We start from the raw sequence: 18,677 nt of genomic DNA on the forward strand, positions 1-18,677 counted from the left end.
CGATGCTCGTCCCTCTGCCTCTGCAATGCCATCCCAAGGCTACCACAGCTTCTCTGCACTGCCTTCTCACACGGTGGCCATGCCTCATCGGACCTCCGCGCATCGCCGAGGGGAACGGCGGTGGCGGGAGGAAGATAAGAAGGACATCGCTGTGTAATTGTCCACCCAATCTCAACTGCACGTATCCGATCAAACGGCTTGGGATGACAGAGGGGTGGACGGTATCTCAATTACCGTCCACCCCAGGGTTGCCGTCTCGCCAGCACACCGCCGCGCGTCGGTGTGCTCCCGTCTCGTTCGTCATAGGTGGAGGCGGTCGCTCGCCATGCGACTTATTTGTGCATGGGAAGCCCCTCACGGCCGGCATTTGCCTTTGCTCCCAACTGAACGGCCTCCGAGCCACTGACGCCGGCGGCGCATCGCCGAAGGGATCTGCACTTCAGCCGGCGCCGAGAATCGATGTAACAGCCCTAAACTAATTTGAGTATAAATCATGTCATCATGTGCATCATCAAATAAATTTAAATTGAGTTTGGTTTGATTTTCGGAATGTCCGGATTTCAATCCGCAATATCCATGTTAGAGCTGACCCGGAGTATCCGGGCTGGAACCCGGAGTATCTGGGTTTACTGTAGCGGACACGTGTCAAACTCACATCTCACTTGATGCCACGTCCACCCTCAGCCCTACACGTCAGTCCAACACCCTTAGTGACCTGGGAACCTCTTCCCCTGCTCTCTCACTCCTCCATTCACCTCTCTCAATTCCTCTCTCTAACCAAGGCCATGGAGGAGCTCCCTCCTCTCTCCCACCATTGAAGCCCCTCCACCTCGCCGGAGCATCGCCGGAGGACGCCGGAGATCGACGCCGGCGAGCTGCAGCACCCCACTTCATCTTCTTCCTTGGAGCTAGGAGATTCCCCAAGCTCTTCCTCCATCTTCCTCAAGCTCCAAGCAAGAAGAGCAAGCTCGAGCTTCACCAAGCCATTTCCTCCATCTCAGAACTCTTGCTGGTGTAGTACTAGTCACAGGTGAGCTCATTCTCTCCCCCGATTTATCCCCATTACCCTAGGTTGAAACCATTAGAGCCCCTCTCACCATTGATGTCCTAGAGCTCTCAAACCTCAATTCATGTTGGATTTAGCTATCAAAATAGACTCCCCACGTTCCTATGAACCTTTAGAAACAAACCTCACCCCAAACCGAGGTCGGAATAGCCGGGAACGGACTTTTCAATGTTCATACATCGAGCTGACGGAAAGTCCGGGGTTATTGTAGAAAAGTCTGGGGTCCGGACTCCGGACTATCCGGGGCTGAAATGCGGACTATCCGGGGTTGACTGTCCGGAGTGTCCGGGAACCCCTATAATATGGTTCTTTGATAGTTATTTAATCCCATTGCTTTTAAGTTATACTTGAACCCAATATGTATGATATATCTAGCCTCTTTTATCATGGTTTTGCACTAATAAATCATGCTCATCATATCATATGCATCTTATAGCAATCATTCATGACATATTTACTTATCAAGCATCATTGCACTCGTGTAGAGACCGTGACACCGGATCAAAAGGAGTGTGAGCACGAGTTGGAGATCGTGGGTGACGATGCTTCCATTGAAACTCAAGGCAGGCACCTAAGCATCTTTTGTCCCCTATTTTGGATCAATCAAGTATATGTGTCTTGTTTGCGCATGAGTTATCGTACTATATCTATATGTATCCATGTTTGATTAGAACCTATTTGATGCATGGCCAACCTTGTTTAGAACACTACCATCTAGGTGAGTATGCTTGTTAGGAGTCACGAATTATATGCTTAGCCATGCTTAGTTTCAGTAGAAGACGAGAGGTGGCAAGGGCACCACCACTCGCGAGTTATAGGATGTTTGATTAATTCTACGTTCCTAGTTATTGATGAATAAAAGGTGAGCAACTATGAAAGATGATTCGGACTTGAGCAAGGATGGTAGGGCCATGATGGAAAGGAGTCCAAATGGTTAGTCTTGCTTGAGTTGGTTAAGGACCGTCTCTTTGGTCGCCGGTCTCTTGAGCACTTTTCCGTACTAACCACATGCTTAATCATGGGAAGGTAAGCCAACTAGCATGAGTCACACCTTGTCTTGATAGGATTCGGTGTGAGTCGTGATGGAGTGTGATCGGCGGTTTCGGTGCACTTGTCCTTCCCGACCGTTCGCTCATAGCCGGTTGTGTTTGTGTGAAAAGTTGAGGCATGAATCAACACTTATCCTTAGCCATGGGTATAGTCGTTGGTCTTGTCCTCGTGTGGGTAAAGTTGTACACCCCTGCAGGGTCTTTAATCTATTGCAATAGCCGCGCTCTCGGACAGTGAGCACGCTCTTTGAGGTTCGCCCCATTGTAGAGTCTCGTGATGGAGTTCATGGAAGATTGATCTCAAGTTATATATGACCACTTTACTTATGCAATTGTATTGATGAATGACATAGAGATTATAGATGCTTTGTCTTTTGTTTATTATAACTTGATCAAAGTTCTATGCTTTTATGCAAAAATTATAACCCTTGACATATCCTTACTACTAACCAAATGCATTCTCTTTGAGGTCGGGCTATATACCCATGTCGGATAAGTCCTGCGAGTACCCTTTGTACTCATGGTGCTATCATTAAAGTTGTTGCAGGTGATACGCAGTCGGAGGCCGTGTTTCGCTACTTCTACCCCGCGGACAGAGGTGTGGGTGAGGAGTAGATGGCCGGTAGCTACGAGAAGGGCACTATCGGCATATAGTGTTACCTTCTATTTTGTGTATACATGGAGTGCGTGTAGTAGAATATTTCCGCTGCAAACTCTGAAAACTTAATATAATGTATTTTGAACCTCTTTGTAATATAAACTTGTGTGTGGATGTGCTTATGTAATGGTATTACTGTTGTGCTAGTGGAGTGTGTTTAAATCCTGGGCGGTACTCATGACACATTCTAAGGACTATCAGAGTTAGTCCTTTCTAATTGAGTTGATCAAGGGATGATGACTCAATTAGAAGGGATTAACTTGCGCTGGTTCCTCGCAATCTAACGTCGCAATGGTGAGAAAATGAGGACAACAGCGAAGGAGAAGAAGCTGCTGCCTCGCCTCGGTGTGCTCGGCTGCCCGTGCTTTCGCGGCCGTCATCCTGAACAACAGTTTTTTTCTTCTCTTTCCGAAGAAAAACTTTCCACAACAGCCACAATCCGGCATACTAGTTGCTTTGCGCTACTTTAAACTGCAGCATTACTGTAACTGAAACCTTTTCGTTTTAGATAACAACGAGCAAAATGACATGGCACAATACAGTCGCGTCAACCATTTATTAGAACGGTCAGAACAAGCTATGCGTTGCTTGCATGCGTTGGCGTCATCTCAACAGGCATCCCAACTTGGAACTTGGAACTTCATGTTTCAGAATGCACTTCTTGCAAACGCTTGAGCATTTTTAGCCCAGCGCCGCGCTAGATTGCACGATTCCAACGGTATCTTATTACCTAGTGACACCCTTATTACTGTTTTGTAGTACTACCAGCAAGGCCCAGGAGGACGACACCACAGTACCCAGCCATCATCACCCATTTAGGAGATGAACCCTCTGCTCTTGAGGCTCTCCACGGCATCCCTGATGATCTTCTCCACGGGGCTGACCTGCAGCCCTAGCGCGATGAGCTTCTTGGACCCCACCTCCGCTCTTACCAGCCCAGGCTGGGTATCCTTGGGCAACCTGCAACGCAAAGGAACGGACCCGTTGACGGCCAAATTTGGCACGTCAGGTCCGACCGGTCTGACCCGACCGGTCGGACCAGTTTGATCTGTAGAGTCCGAGTAGAATTAGACATGTACTTTAGAGTTTTTTTTAATCTTACTCATGAAGGGGTACGTCTTCCTCGGCCTATAAATATAAAGGCTAAAGCCGATTGAGGTAATTACCAATCGAATCAATATAAAAATCGCTTTACTTTTTATCTCTCAAACCCTAGTTTTTTCCAACTCTAAATTGCTTTCTTCCTTCGTCTCGACGGTGTTTGAAAACGTTCTGAGTGGCCTGCCGACCTCAGAGCAACCCTACGTTCACGAGCTCCGACGGGGTCCCTCCCGAGCTCGCTGTTCTAGGTCTTCGCGAGTTCTCTGCCTGCACCGGTCAGACCGGTCGACGAAACCGGTCAGACCGGTCTGCCCAGGGTTTTTGATGTGTTGATCTTTTTGACGATCGTCGCGCGTTCTAGCGCATTCAGGTGTGTTTGGCGCAACTCTGTGTCAACACACATTTTGACGACTCCGCTGGGGAACAGATTAATCTGGCTTTAAAACCGATCTAATCTAGCTTCTCCGAGAAGATGGGTACTCATGGTGAAATCCACAACGACAACATCATCAAGGCGACCATGGAGGAGCTCACCGAAGAGGAGCGCAAGGACTACCTCATCGCTGAAGAGCACCTGAGGGAGCACTTCATTCAAATATTCAAGAAGGTGCGAGGAGGACTATTCAAGATGGTCGGAGAGTTCGTGATGCCATCATTCAAGCTGAACCAAGACAAGGTCGAGATACTTCCTAATGATCCCTCTGAATTGGTCAAGCAATTCTCTCTCATGGTAGATTCGAAAATATCTGCTGCACAAGTGGCCGCGGGAGAGACTTTTGCTGGGCTCAACGATGAGATTGCAGCTCTTAAAAAAGGTAAAACTGTCGAGGGTGGCGCTCAATTCATAGAAGCAGATTCGGCTGGCACATCTTTTACCCAAGATCAATTCTATGGGATACCGCCGAACTCGTTCCCAGGGCAAACTCTGCTGCCATCTACTGTCCACGTGCCATCGGTCCAACCGGTCTCATCGACCGGTCAGACCGGTGTAGGCGGTCAGACCGGTCTGACGGGGCAGCACCCAGTGCCCTTTGCACCGCACACATCTAACCCTAGTTCGGCCGTCCCTAGCCGAACCAATGAGATAGTGATGCATACAGGGCCTCATGCTACATCACAGCAGGGATCTGGACCTCATCGAGGACCGATTCCTAATACTAACATGGCTTACACCAGGCCTACCGCACAACGTGTTTCGTCCTCTTCGTATGCTTCGGCCAGTGGTGCTTATCAGGCCGATTTCAATAGATTTAAAGAGGATTTGGCCGGTGTACTTAAATCTAAACTTGGGATTGATATGGGTTGGTCACGTTTATATCAAAAGCCATATCCTCATGAGTTTGATTTTATTTCATGTCCTGCTGGTTGGCGCGTTCCTGAGTTTGTTAAATTCAATGGTGAAGATTCTCGCACGACTTGGGAGCATGCTAGCTAATATGTCTTGCAATTGGGAGAAGCGGATCTTAATGATGCTTTGCGGGTTCTCTTATTTTCTTTGTCTTTGACCGGAACCGTTTTCTCTTGGTTTTCTTCACTTGCGCCGGGATCAATTTTAAATTGGAATCAGTTAGAGCGCAAATTTTATGATCACTTCTATAGTGTGGAAGCCGAAGTTCGATTGCTAGACTTGACATCGGTTAAACAAAACCGAGATGAATCGGTTTTGGATTACTTCCAAAGATTTAAGGCTTTGAAAAATAGTGTTTTAATTCATCCCTTTCGGAAAAGGATTTGGCGGATTTGGTGTTTAATGGCTTGCGTTCTTATTTGAAAGAGAAACTTGAAGGTTTTGATTCCATTATGGTTAATGCTACTATGCCTTGGTCCCCACCGGCGTCAAATGCAGTTAATCCGGTGTAGAAGCATGAGGGGATTTGGCTCCAGTGCTTTCCAATGCCATATCCGCCACCATATCAAAAGGGGGGAAAAGTCCAGAACGCCAGTACACGACCGATTGGGAGCACACCAATCTGGTCCAGCTCAGCAGGCGCCACCGGTCAGACCGATCCCCTATGACTGGTTAGACCGGTATCAGCAGAGACCGGCATGATTTGTTCCTCAGCGGGTTGAATACCGCGTGAAGGAAAGGAAGTCAGAGGTGCAACCAGAAATTACTCCAGAGAAGGCTAAAGCCGATACTGTTGTTCAGATCGATGAGATTAAAGTGGTTGTGCAAGATAAGGGTAAGGAGCCGATGGTGATTGATAAATCGGCTACTTCTTCTGCTCCTCCTGTTCAGAAACCTTTTACTGCTAACAATCATGAGGCTGGTGGCAACAAGGTAGCGGACAAGTACCATCAACCTCGTTGGTGTCCCGAGGGTTTGACGCATACCCAAAAGAGGAAGCTCCAACGTCTTCTCAATAAGGAAAAGAGGGAGCAGAAAGCAGAGAAGGCGAGTGATGAGTATTTCAACAAGTACAGGCCTATGATCCCTCAAGGCAAAGTGTGGCAGGTCAAGACGATTGAACAGCCATCAGAGGGACTGGTCGAACCGACCCCGGCGACCGGTCAGACCGGTTCTCTCAACCGGTCAGACCGCCCTGAGACACCGGTCAGACCGATCCCAGTACAGCGAGCGCAGTCAAATCAGCAGAGCCTATTTCGGTTTCTCGGATCGACGAAGTGGAACCATCTCTACAGAAGAAGAGGAACTGGTGGATTATGAGGTGTCCCCGGAGCACAACAATTTGGAGATCAACGTTGTGCACATGTCTTCGGATTACCTCATAATTCCCGAAGAGGAGGTGGCTCATCTTCAATTTGGGCCTCGTGATGCTGTGTTCCAGAAGCCCAAGGAATCGGATAATCACTTGAAAGCTCTCTACATGAGGGGACATCTTAATAGAAAGCCGATTTCTCGCATGTTAGTGGATGGTGGGGCCATTGTAAATCTTATGCCCTACTCATTATACAAGAAGCTTGACGGGAAGGACGAGGAGCTGATCAAGACCAACATGATGGTTAGCGGCGTGGGTGGAGGTGATCCCATTGGTGCCAAGGGGGTTGCATCCATGGAGTTGACCATTGGAAGCAAGACGCTCGCCACAACCTTTTTCGTCTCGGAAGTGCAAGGTAACTTCAGTTTAATACTTGGACGTAATTGGATTCATGCCAATCAATGTGTTCCGTCTACCTTGCATCAATTTCTTATTCAGTGGATCAGTGATGAGGTTGAGATAGTGCCTGGTGACACTTCTTCCTTCATAGCTACCGCCGATTCCAATTCCATTGGTGCCAATGACAACGTTAAGTGCTTATCGGGCTTGGATCTGTCCGATTATGAGCTTATCAGTTGCACCAAGGAAGGTTTCGTTCCTGCAACTCTAAAGCCGATGGAAAATCGGCTAAATCACTTAATGCTGTAAAGATGAGTTCAGCAGGCGACTCAGGTGCAACCGGTCAGACCGGGTCCTATGACCGGTCAGACCGGTCCTCTTTGGATCGGCCATCAGAGCAGACCGGTCAGACCGGTGGGTCAGACCGGTCAGACCGGTCCAGCGCAGAGTGGCTCCAGCAGCTTATTGAGCACCATCGGGCGTGTGCGAACGATAAGTGCGAAACTATTAAAGAGTCAGAAGATATGGACAAGCTGGGCCAAGGTTTTACGTCGGCTGATCCTTTAGAAAAGGTAGATCTAGGTGATGGTAATATTCCTAGGCTGACTTTTGTAAACAAGAATTTATCGGTTGAGTTTAAAGATGATTTAATAAAGTTATTGAAAGAATATATTGATTGTTTTGCTTGGGAGTATTCTGAAATGCCGGGATTGAGTCATGATCTTGTTGAGCTTGGTTTACCAATCAAAGCTGGTTTTAAACCTTATAAACAACCGGCTAGACGTTTCAATCCTAGTATTTATGACCGAATTAAAGAGGAGATTAATCGATTATTAGATGCTGGTTTTATTCGGTCTTGTCGTTATACGGATTGGATCTCTAATATTGTGCCGGTTGAAAAGAAAGATTCGGGCAAGATTCGTGTTTGCATTGATTTTAGAGATCTCAATAAAGCTACTCCCAAGGATGAGTATCCTATGTCTACAGCCGATATGTTAATTAATGAAGCATCGGGACATCGTGTTATTAGCTTTCTTGATGGTAACGCGGGTTACAATCAAATATTCATGGCCGAGGAAGATACGTCTAAAACGGCCTTTGTGTGTCCCGGATTTGTTGGTTTATTTGAATGGGTGGTTATGACTTTTGGTTTGAAGAATGCTAGTGCAACTTATCAGAGATCTATGAATTTAATCTTCCATAATTTGCTTAGTGTCATCTTGAAAGTGTACATTGATGATATTGTCATTAAATCGGCCGGTTTGGATTCTCATTTAGCCGATTTAAGACTTGCTCTTGAAAGGATGCGTCTGTATGGTTTGAAGATGAATCCACTCAAATGTGCTTTTGGAGTATCGGCTGAAAAGTTCCTTGGTTTCATTATTCATGAGGAGGGCATAGAGATTGATCCTAAAAGAATTGAAGCCATGAAGAGAGTTGAAGCTCCTACTTGTAAGAAGGATTTGCAAAAGTTTTTGGGCAAGGTAAATTACTTAAAAAGGTTTATTCCTAACTTGTCCGGGAAAATTGATGCTTTACTCCTATTCTTTGGTTAAAGAATGAAGCCGAATTCACTTGGGGGGCAAAACAGCAAGAGGCATTCGAAAAGATTAAATATTACTTATCTTCGCCGCCGGTTCTTAAAGCACCTAAGAGATGTGTTCCTTTTAAATTTTATATAGCGGCCGAAGATAAGGTTATTGGAGTTGTTTTGACTCAAGACATCGAATGGAAGGAGTATGTTGTTACTTATATAGGCCGACGACTTATTGATGTAGAAACAAGGCATACTTTTATTGAAAAGTTGTGCTTGTCTTTATATCATGCTTGTACCAAATTGCGACACTATCTACTATCTAGTACATGTATACTAGTATGTCAAACCGATGTGATAAAACATATATTGCAAAAGCCGATTTTGAGTGGTAGAATCGGCAAGTGGGCATATGTTTTGATTGAATATGATTTGGCTTGTGAACCTTTGAAATCTATGAAAGGTCAAATCGTATCGGACTTCATTGTTGAGTATCGGATTAATGATGAGCACGATTTAGAAATCGGCCATTTTTTTTGCACACCATAGAAGCTTTATTTTGATGGATCGGTTTGTGATGATGGGAGATGAATCGGTGTTGTTCTTATATCTCCAAGTGGTGCTGTTTTTGAGTTCTCAAATCGATTGGAAGAATATTGCATAAATAACCAAGTTGAGTATGAAGCATTATTATTTGGTTTGGAGATTTTACAATCCATGGGCGTGAAGCATGTTGAGGTTTTTGGTGATTCACTTCTCATTGTGCAGCAAGTATCCAAAGTATGCCAATGCTATAATTGTTCATTAAATGCATATCTTGATAAATGCCTCGACATTATTTCTTCTTTTGATGAATTTGTTATAAGACATTTGCCAAGAGAATAAAATGGACAGGCTAACGCTCTAGCTCAGCAAGCATCTGGCTATGATGTCAGAAAAGGAAAATTCAACGTTAAAAAGCCGATGCAAATTGAAGCCGAGCTACAGGTTCTGAACGAACCGGTCAAACCGGTTGAAGCAACCGATCTGACCGCCCAGACCGGTCTGACCGGTCCAGAGACCAGTCTGACCGCCCCGTCGTCAGGAAACACCGATTCGGTTACGGAAAAGACCGAAGATTAGGATTGGAGAGTTCCTTCTCTTATCTTAAAAGATCCTGGTCGTGGTGCAGAGAGGAATATTCGGCGTGCAGCATTCAAATATATTTTGATCGATAATGAACTTTATCGACGAACTGCCGAAGATTTGCTTCTCAACTGTTTGGACTTGGATCAGGCCAAAGTTGCTATGGGAGAAGTTCATGAAGGCATATGTGGCACTCATCAATCGGCTCCTAAAATGAAGTGGTTGCTTAGGAGAACCGGTTTTTTTTGGCCTTCCATGGTTTCGGATTGTTTTAAGTATTATAAAGGATGCGATGAGTGTCAACGGTTTGGAGATTTGCAGTTAGTGCCTGCTGCATCGTTGCATCCTATTATTAAACCATGGCCGTTCCGAGGTTGGGGGTTGGATTTTATTGGACAAATTAATCCTCCATCTTCGAAAGGGCATCATTTCGTGTTGGTTGCTATGGATTATTTTACTAAGTGGACCGAAACAGTTCCTGTGAAGAATATGACACATAGAGAGATAATTGAGTTTATAACTGAGCATATTATTCATAGATTCAGTATTCCTCAAACTTTGACTACGGATCAAAGTTCTTCATTCATATCGAAGGAAGTGCGTGCATTCATCGAATCTTACAAGATCAAGTTGCTCAATTCATCTCCGTATTATGCCCAGGCCAATGGACAGGCCGAGTCAAGTAATAAGATTTTGATCAAGCTTATCAAGAAGAAAATAGAAGAAAATCCTAAGAGGTGGCATGAAGTGTTGTCCGAAGCATTATGGGCTCATCGAATATCTCATCATGGTGCTACCAAGGTTACTCCTTTTGAGTTTGTATATGGTCAAGAGGCCGTTTTACCCATTGAGATAAATCTGGATGCTTATAGATTGGCTAAGCAAAATGATTTGTCCGCTGTTGATTACTACAATTCAATGATGGATGATATTGATGAGGTGACCGACAAGCGATTGAAGGATTTGAAGGAGATTGAGAAAGATAAGCTTCGGGTTGCTAAAGCTTACAACAAAAAGATAAAAAGTAAATCTTTTCAGGTTGGAGATGTAGTATGAAGGACAATTTTGCCTCTTGGAATGAAAAGCAATAAGTTTTGTAAATTGTCGCCAAGTTGGGAGGGTCCGTACAGGATTGTCAAAGTCATCTTCGGGAATTCTTATATGTTGGAGACGTTGCAAGGAGATCATCTACCCAGAGCTGTCAATGGAAGATACTGGAAGAAATATTACCCCAGCGTGTGGCAAGAAGTTTGAAGACGAAAGATGGCCGATTCTTAAAGATCGCCCTTAGCAGTATTTTTAGGTCCTTATGTTACATGATGTATTATTGTTCTTGCTTTTTAGCTCGTATATTCACTAAAAAGAAGGGGGGCATATGTTGACGGCCAAATTTGGCACGTCAGGTCCGACCGGTCTGACCCGACCGGTCGGACCAGTTTGATCTGTAGAGTCCGAGTAGAATTAGGCATGTACTTTAGAGTCTTTTTGTAATCCTACTCATGAAGGGGTACGTCTTCCCCGGCCTATAAATATAAAGGCTAAGGCCGATTGAGGTAATTCCCAATCGAATAAATACAAAAATTGCTTTACTTTTTATCTCTCAAACCCTAGCCTTTTCCAACCCTAAATTACTTTCTTTCTTCGTCTCGACGGCGTTTGAAGACGTTCTGAGTGGACTGCCGACCTCAGAGCAACCCTACGTTCACGAGCTCCGATGGGGTCCCTCCCGAGCTCGCTGTTCTAGGTCTTCACGAGTTCCCTGCCTGCACCGGCCAGACTGGTCAGCGAAACCGGTCAGACCGGTCCGCCTTGGGTTTTTGCTGTGTTGATCGTTTTGACGATCGTCGCGCGTTTTAGCGCATTCAGGTGTATTTGGCGCAACTCTGTGTCAAGAGGACCTAAGGCTCAGTCACATACCCAGACACCAAAATTTCGTTCATTTTTCAAGGAGAAAAGAAAAAGGTTTGGATGGTGGCTTGCTTACTTGGGCACTTTGGGCGCGTTTAGTTCCCAAACTAAAAAATTTTGGTTGTCAAATCAACAGTTTGACCAGATGTCGGGAGGACTTTTCGAACACTAATTAAAAAACTAATTTCAGAACTCACCTGAAAACCGCGAGACGAATCTTTTGAGACTTTTGACCGCATCATTAGCACAAGTGGGTTACTGTAGCACTTATGACTAATCATGCACTAATTAGGCTCAAAAGATTCATCTCGCCGTGTATATCCAAACTGTGCAATTAATTTTGTTGTTTAACTATATTTAGTACTCCATATACTTATCGTGTATCCAAAAGGAGAGGCGCAAATTTCGTTGTAGTTGGGATAGATCTCCGCGACTTTGGCCGCGAAGTCGCTCCAGTGACAGATGGACTCCACGCAGATGTGCCTCCCGGACGCTGATGGGTTCTCGAACACAAGGATATGAACCAAGACAACGTCTTCCACATGGACTGGTCCCATGAAGAAATCCGCGTACTCCTCTGCGCAACCTGCAGGCAGGCAGGAAGGTGCTGCTTTGATTCTGTTTTGAACACTACATACATGTCACTTTTGTTTTGTTTGCACAATGCCAATGCACGATCATTATACCAACTGAAACCGCTGATGCCTGAAATTTGTTCATGTACAGCATCAAGTAGAAAAAATAAATAAAAATTAAGTAATAAGGGTTCAGAGCCTAGATAATAACAACATACTCTCTCCGTTCCAAAATGTAGGTCGTTTTGACTTTTCTATATTCATATATTTTGTTATGTATCTAGACATATGTTATATCTAGATGCATAGCAAACACTATGAATCTAGAAAAGCCAAAACGACCTACATTTTGGAACGGAGAGAGTAGTACTGATCATGACAGAAAGTTTAGCATGCTGATTTGAAGATGCTTATCCCAAAGGACCAGGTCATGATAAGTTGACAATTGCATTCGGTCTTTAGATGAAAGAATTAAAAAAAATATTACATCCATCCCAAAATATAACAACCTTTTGACTTTTCAAAGTCAAACATTTTTTCTTTGACCAATAATATCTCAAAAAATAATTACTTTTAAATAGAAAAGATTACATGTTACAATAGTTGGTTTCATGACGTATAAACTAATATCACTTTTATGTTGTCAATCTTTATATTTTTTTTACCATCTACGGTCAAAGATGAAAATATTTGATTTTAAAAAGTCAAAAAGTTGTTATATTATGGGACGGAGGTAGTATCAAATACTGTCCTACATCAGCAAGCAATAAATTATCATGTAATATGCTTACCTTCGTGGAGGCTGACGGATCATGGCCATGCTAGCGTTGATGGTTGGTGGAATCATCGGCCCCAGAACAGTCCCCGGGTTAACCACAACCACATCTAGCCCGTTCTCCTCTGCAAACTTCCACGCTGCCTTCTCTGCCAGTGTCTTGGAAGCAGGGTACCAAACCTGATATAACAGCGAGATTACTGATGAAATCCAGGCTCTGCAGAAACTGCATCCTACATATCCTGCAGACTATCTTCAGTGTGGAACTGTTGATGTTCAATGAGTTTCCCAAGCTGATGGCATCATTTATCAGATAATCTATGATGTACACTACGATGCCATTGTTTCCAAAGTTCAGAGTTAATCCTTTCAGAGAAAGAAAAAAAAAAAGAGTTCAGAGTTCATTGAGGGGGAAGAACCCAAGCTGGAGTTGCCCAGTACGCAGGCTGACAGTCTCACCCCATTCTTCTCGCAGTAGTCGATGTCGGTCCAGCAGCGCTCGTCGCGGACCTCGCCGGCGGGCCACCCGGGGCTGGGCACGATGGCCGAGATGGACGAGGTCACCACCACCCGCCGCACGCCCCCGGCCTCCTTGGCGGCGCGCAGCACGTTCCGCGTCCCCTCCACGGCCGGCACCATCAGCTGATTCTGCAACCGCAGACAAACATAGCATGTCAGCCCGGTGAACGGGCTGGCGGCGCCAGGGCAACGGCACCACGGCGAAGATTGTACTACCAGGTGGTCCTTGACGGGGTCGACGGTGCAGGGGGAGGCGAGGTGGAAGACGCCCGAGCAGCCCCGCGCGGCGTCGGTGAGCGCGGCGCCGTCGAGGAGGTCGCAGCGGAAGATGCTGAGGTGGCCCCCGCCGGCGCCGGCGGCGAGCGCCAGGAGGTGGTCCGTCTCCGCCTCGTCATCTGCACATCACCGCGCAAATGATAAGCTCCGCGTCACAGGCGAGCCACCAGTGTTTTCTGCGCGACGGCGCCGTGGCGAGCTTCGGAAAGCAAAGCCGGGGAGCGCGGCGCTACTGACCGGGGTTGAGAACGCCGGCGCGTACGGTGTAGCCGCGGTCGAGGAGGCCGCGGACGAGCGTCGAGCCGATGAAGCCGCTGGCGCCGGTGACCAGCACCGTCTCCCCCTTTGCTTCCCGGCTCGCCATGCCCCGATGTTCCCTCTCTCGCCGTGCTCTGCCCGTGCCGTGTCGAGGTCTCCGTGCTCTAGTGTGTGACACTCGAGTGGCTACCGGACACTCGATCTCCTCTCCTAGGATGCGGTTGGCGGTTTGGCGCCCGCTTGCCGCTTCGGATCTGACAAAACAGTAACCTCTTTTGGATTTTTTACAACACACAGTCCGGAACAGTTAATTGGGCACTGTACCAACACGTGCTGCTGCACATAACGTCGCGGCGTCGCTGACCTTTCAAGTTTGGCGAAAATAGCCGCGGCTTGTTTGATTTGAGGAGCTGAACTTTGGGACCGTTTACTTTCCAAAAAAATTTGGGCAAAATTTATTAGGAGCATTTACAATACTTGTCGGTACCCTGCAACTGGGGTACCCACTCCTACTGTGCCAAGACTCGCGTAGTTATCCGTAACTACGCCCTAAGGAGCTGAGCAGCCGGACTCCTGGGTTCCGACTCCATCTCACCGGACCAACGGTCCCGGACCCGCTTCCCGTTCGGGGACGGGTCCGGTGTCACCACGTGTCCCAGAGGTGGAAATGCTCAGCACCTGTGGCCGCGGACCCGGACCCCCGCAGGTGGGTCCGGGACCTCCACGTGCCATCCGGACCCCCGCAGGTGGGTCCGGGACCTCCACGTGCCATCCGGACCCCCGCAGGTGGGTCCGGGACCTCCACGCGCCATCCGGACTCCCGCAGATGGGTCCGGGACCTCCACGTGCCTATCCGGACCCCCGTGAGCTCTCGGCTCAGCTAGCTGCCCGGGAGGGGTCCGGAGCCGCCACGTGTCACGCAGACGCGGGTCACACAGACGCGGGCGCAAGCCTTCCGCTGGAAGCTCCCTCACCCACCCGCATTAAGTGCGAGTGGTTGAGGCGTGCTCTGCTGCCGCTGGGCACGGGGCAGCTTTTGTCAGTCCACACTGTGGATCGACAGTTACCGAGGCGGCTCGTCAGTTACCAAGGCAAGCATTGAAGACTCAGCGCCGCGAGCATGGACGACGAGTCATGATGACCAGCTACTGACTGGAGCAACAGTACACGCTGCTACAGTGACTGAGTCAGTAGTTCGGCGCTTCATTATGACCTCGACGCGCGGCTGCAGAGGCTAGACTCTACTCTGACAGGACAGCTCAAGACCATCCCTGGTCAGAAGCTACGCACGGAAGCCGACGACAAGATCTCCGGATCTGAGCCATTGAAGGCCAAAGTGTAGTTTATAATACATCGCCGGGTCCACATGTCGGGGCCCCGCTCAGTGTACGTGCTCCCCTTGGACATATAAAAGGGAGAGCACGCCCGCTAGAACACAGGTTCACACATGAGATCCATACAGACTCAAGCTCTCACACCTCCTCACTCTCGTGGGAAGGCAATACAACACACAGTGGACGTAGCGTATTACGCTCCGGCGGCCCGAACCACTCTAAATCCTGCTGTGTTCCTTGTGTTCTTGAGGGAGATCGATCTAAGACTAGCTACCCCCTGAGTACACACCCTCTGAGCTAGGGCGGGTGCCTTCCGCCACCCGGCCGTGGTTTGCAGCACCACGACATTTGGTGCGCCAGGTAGGGGGGCTTTAGCTAGTTTTAGCTCATCTCTTGCCCATCTCCATGGCTCGGGTGGTTGAGCACTCCCACCACCACGACGACGTAGAGATGACGGAGGGTGTGGCGTCATCCGCGCCACACGCCTCTCGCCTTCCTGCGCCAGGGGCAACCGTGCCCGTGGAGCAGCCACCGTCGGCAGCGGCGCGCGCTGCACGTCGGCAAGAGTCAAGGTGCCCGTCAAGGGCCCCCTCACAAGCTGCGAGCGGCGGAGCGACAAATCCCAGCTCGCAGCATACCTCACTCATGAGAGGAAGCCCTCTCCGGCAGAAAGCCCACTCCGGTCGCACTAAGCCGACTCTGGTGGCTCTCTCCGGCAGAAAGCCCACTCCGGTCGCACTAAGCCGACTCTGGTGGCTCGCTCCGGCGGAAAGCCGACTCCGGTCGCACCAAGCCCGCTCCGGCGGAAAGCCGACTCCGGTCGCACCAAGCCCGCTCCGGCGGAAAGCCGACTCCGGTCGCACTAAGCCGACTCTGGTGGCTCGCTCCGGCGGAAAGCCGACTCCGGTCGCACCAAGCCCGCTCCGGCGGAAAGCCGACTCCGGTCGCACCAAGCCCGCTCCGGCGGAAAGCCGACTCCGGTCGCACCAAGCCCGCTCCGGCGGAAAGCCGACTCTGGTGGCTCTCTCCGGCGGAAAGCCGACTCCGGTCGCACCCCCGGCTCTACATCTCTGTAAGTCCTGCACTTAGAGGCCCAGCAGGGAATAAAACATTTTCCTTTGTAACTAGGTAGTACTTCTGTGTGGTCCAGTCCGGTGAGCCTCCCCCGTGGAGGGGTCCGGACCTCTGCGAACCAGGTTCAGGGAAGCGTACTCACCCTCCGGGGAGGTCCGGAGCCATGTAGCCGCTTAGCCTGGTTCCGTACCCTAAGCCTGCATGCTCTACCTCCCTAGGACGAGTACCGTAGTACCTAAGACTGGGGGCCCGGAGGTCCGGACAGCTCCGGCCTCATAAACCCGTGTTCTGGCTTACATCGCACATCTCATGTACATCTAGTTATAAAGGAAAAGTTTATTCTTAGTTCACCTCTAAGGATGTTACATTCCAATTTCAATCTACGCATTCTGTTTGCGCTAACCCCCACGTGGCTTCTTACTCTTGTGCGGTGATTGTGGTCCGAATTGAGTTGGCTAGTTAGTGACTTAGCTCGAGACCCCTCATGGAAGAGAGGGGTTCGGACCCCTGGGAACCTGCAGGTTCAGGGAAGCGCACTCATTCTCCGGGGAGGTCCGGAGCCGTGTAGCCGCTTAGCCTGGTTCCGTACCCTAAGCCTGCACGCACCACCTCCTGTGAATGAGTGCCGTAGTACCTAGGACTGGGAACCTGGAGGTCCGGACTTTCTCTTAACCTAAAGGCCGGCCCCTTGAGCTCCGTTCACTGAACCTAGCTGTCTATCTCAAAGGATTACAGCCAACAGGATTTGGGACCCGTGGGCACGCTACTAAGCATCTGCCTTGAGTCATGTGCAGGTCCAAACGTGATGATGCAGCAGGTGACCCAAAGGATAGACGATGCAGGACAAGACCCTTGCGGCGCGCACCGCTGGGCGCCAGAAGCAGCCAAGTTGCTCACAGTAGTGGCCCCACCTGCGGGTTCGTCGCCTCTCCCGAGGCGGGCCCGGGGGCCTCTGTCGGTACCCTGCAACTGGGGTACCCACTCCTACTGTGCCAAGACTCGCGTAGTTATCCGTAACTACGCCCTAAGGAGCTGAGCAGCCGGACTCCTGGGTTCCGACTCCATCTCACCGGACCAACGGTCCCGGACCCGCTTCCCGTTCGGGGACGGGTCCGGTGTCACCACGTGTCCCAGAGGTGGAAATGCTCAGCACCTGTGGCCGCGGACCCGGACCCCCGCAGGTGGGTCCGGGACCTCCACGTGCCATCCGGACCCCCGCAGGTGGGTCCGGGACCTCCACGTGCCATCCGGACCCCCGCAGGTGGGTCCGGGACCTCCACGCGCCATCCGGACTCCCGCAGATGGGTCCGGGACCTCCACGTGCCTATCCGGACCCCCGTGAGCTCTCGGCTCAGCTAGCTGCCCGGGAGGGGTCCGGAGCCGCCACGTGTCACGCAGACGCGGGTCACGCAGACGCGGGCGCAAGCCTTCCGCTGGAAGCTCCCTCACCCACCCGCATTAAGTGCGAGTGGTTGAGGCGTGCTCTGCTGCCGCTGGGCACGGGGCAGCTTTTGTCAGTCCACACTGTGGATCGACAGTTACCGAGGCGGCTCGTCAGTTACCAAGGCAAGCATTGAAGACTCAGCGCCGCGAGCATGGACGACGAGTCATGATGACCAGCTACTGACTGGAGCAATAGTACACGCTGCTACAGTGACTGAGTCAGTAGTTCGGCGCTTCATCATGACCTCGACGCGCGGCTGCAGAGGCTAGACTCTACTCTGACAGGACAGCTCAAGACCATCCCTGGTCAGAAGCTACGCACGGAAGCCGACGACAAGATCTCCGGATCTGAGCCATTGAAGGCCAAAGTGTAGTTTATAATACATCGCCGGGTCCACATGTCGGGGCCCCGCTCAGTGTACGTGCTCCCCTTGGACATATAAAAGGGAGAGCACGCCCGCTAGAACACAGGTTCACACATGAGATCCATACAGACTCAAGCTCTCACACCTCCTCACTCTCGTGGGAAGGCAATACAACACACAGTGGACGTAGGGTATTACGCTCCGGCGGCCCGAACCACTCTAAATCCTGCTGTGTTCCTTGTGTTCTTGAGGGAGATCGATCTAAGACTAGCTATCCCCTGAGTACACACCCTCTGGGCTAGGGCGGGTGCCTTCCGCCACCCGGCCGTGGTTTGCAGCACCACGACAATACTAATTAGAAGTATTAAATATAAATTAATTATAAAACTAATTAAACGGATGGACGAGAAACCGTGAGGCGAATCTATTAAGACTACTTAATTCATCATTAAAGATTGTTTACTGTAGCTAGACATTGTCCAATTATTGCATAATTAGATTCGTCTCGCGATTTTGACTGGGGTTATGGAATGAGTTTTGTCAGTTATCAACATTTAA

General features: G+C 49.2%; 1 protein-coding gene across 3 annotated transcripts; it reads right to left on the minus strand.

Annotated features, from left to right (window-relative positions):
• Nucleotides 1–3,297: 3,297 nt before the first annotated feature.
• LOC120689463 (phenylacetaldehyde reductase-like) lies at nt 3,298–14,098 on the minus strand. Of its 3 annotated transcripts, none has more exons than XM_039971726.1 (5): nt 13,883–14,098; nt 13,586–13,764; nt 13,310–13,498; nt 12,867–13,030; nt 3,298–3,733 (listed from the first exon to the last, which is right to left on the minus strand). In XM_039971726.1, the coding sequence occupies exons 1-5, from the start codon at nt 14,007–14,009 to the stop codon at nt 3,589–3,591; spliced, it is 804 nt and encodes a 267-aa protein (XP_039827660.1). In that variant the 5' UTR covers nt 14,010–14,098; the 3' UTR covers nt 3,298–3,588. The 3 variants fall into 3 exon arrangements, with proteins under 3 accessions (XP_039827660.1, XP_039827659.1, XP_039827661.1); XM_039971725.1 differs by lacking the exon at nt 3,298–3,733 and adding an exon at nt 11,821–12,086; XM_039971727.1 differs by lacking the exon at nt 3,298–3,733 and adding an exon at nt 11,946–12,205.
• Nucleotides 14,099–18,677: the final 4,579 nt, after the last annotated feature.

Source organism: Panicum virgatum, chromosome 9N (genome assembly GCF_016808335.1).
Source record: "Panicum virgatum strain AP13 chromosome 9N, P.virgatum_v5, whole genome shotgun sequence".
Lineage (NCBI taxonomy): Eukaryota > Viridiplantae > Streptophyta > Magnoliopsida > Poales > Poaceae > Panicum > Panicum virgatum.

Coding starts and splice junctions, on each gene's coding strand:
- LOC120689463 (XM_039971725.1), bottom strand. CDS start 14,009: ATGGCGAGCCGGGAAGCAAAGGGGGAGACGGTGCTGGTCACCGGCGCC. Junction 13,765..13,882: donor CGCCGGCGTTCTCAACCCCG/GTCAGTAGCGCC, acceptor GGTGATGTGCAG/ATGACGAGGCGGAGACGGAC. Junction 13,499..13,585: donor ACCCCGTCAAGGACCACCTG/GTAGTACAATCT, acceptor CTGCGGTTGCAG/AATCAGCTGATGGTGCCGGC.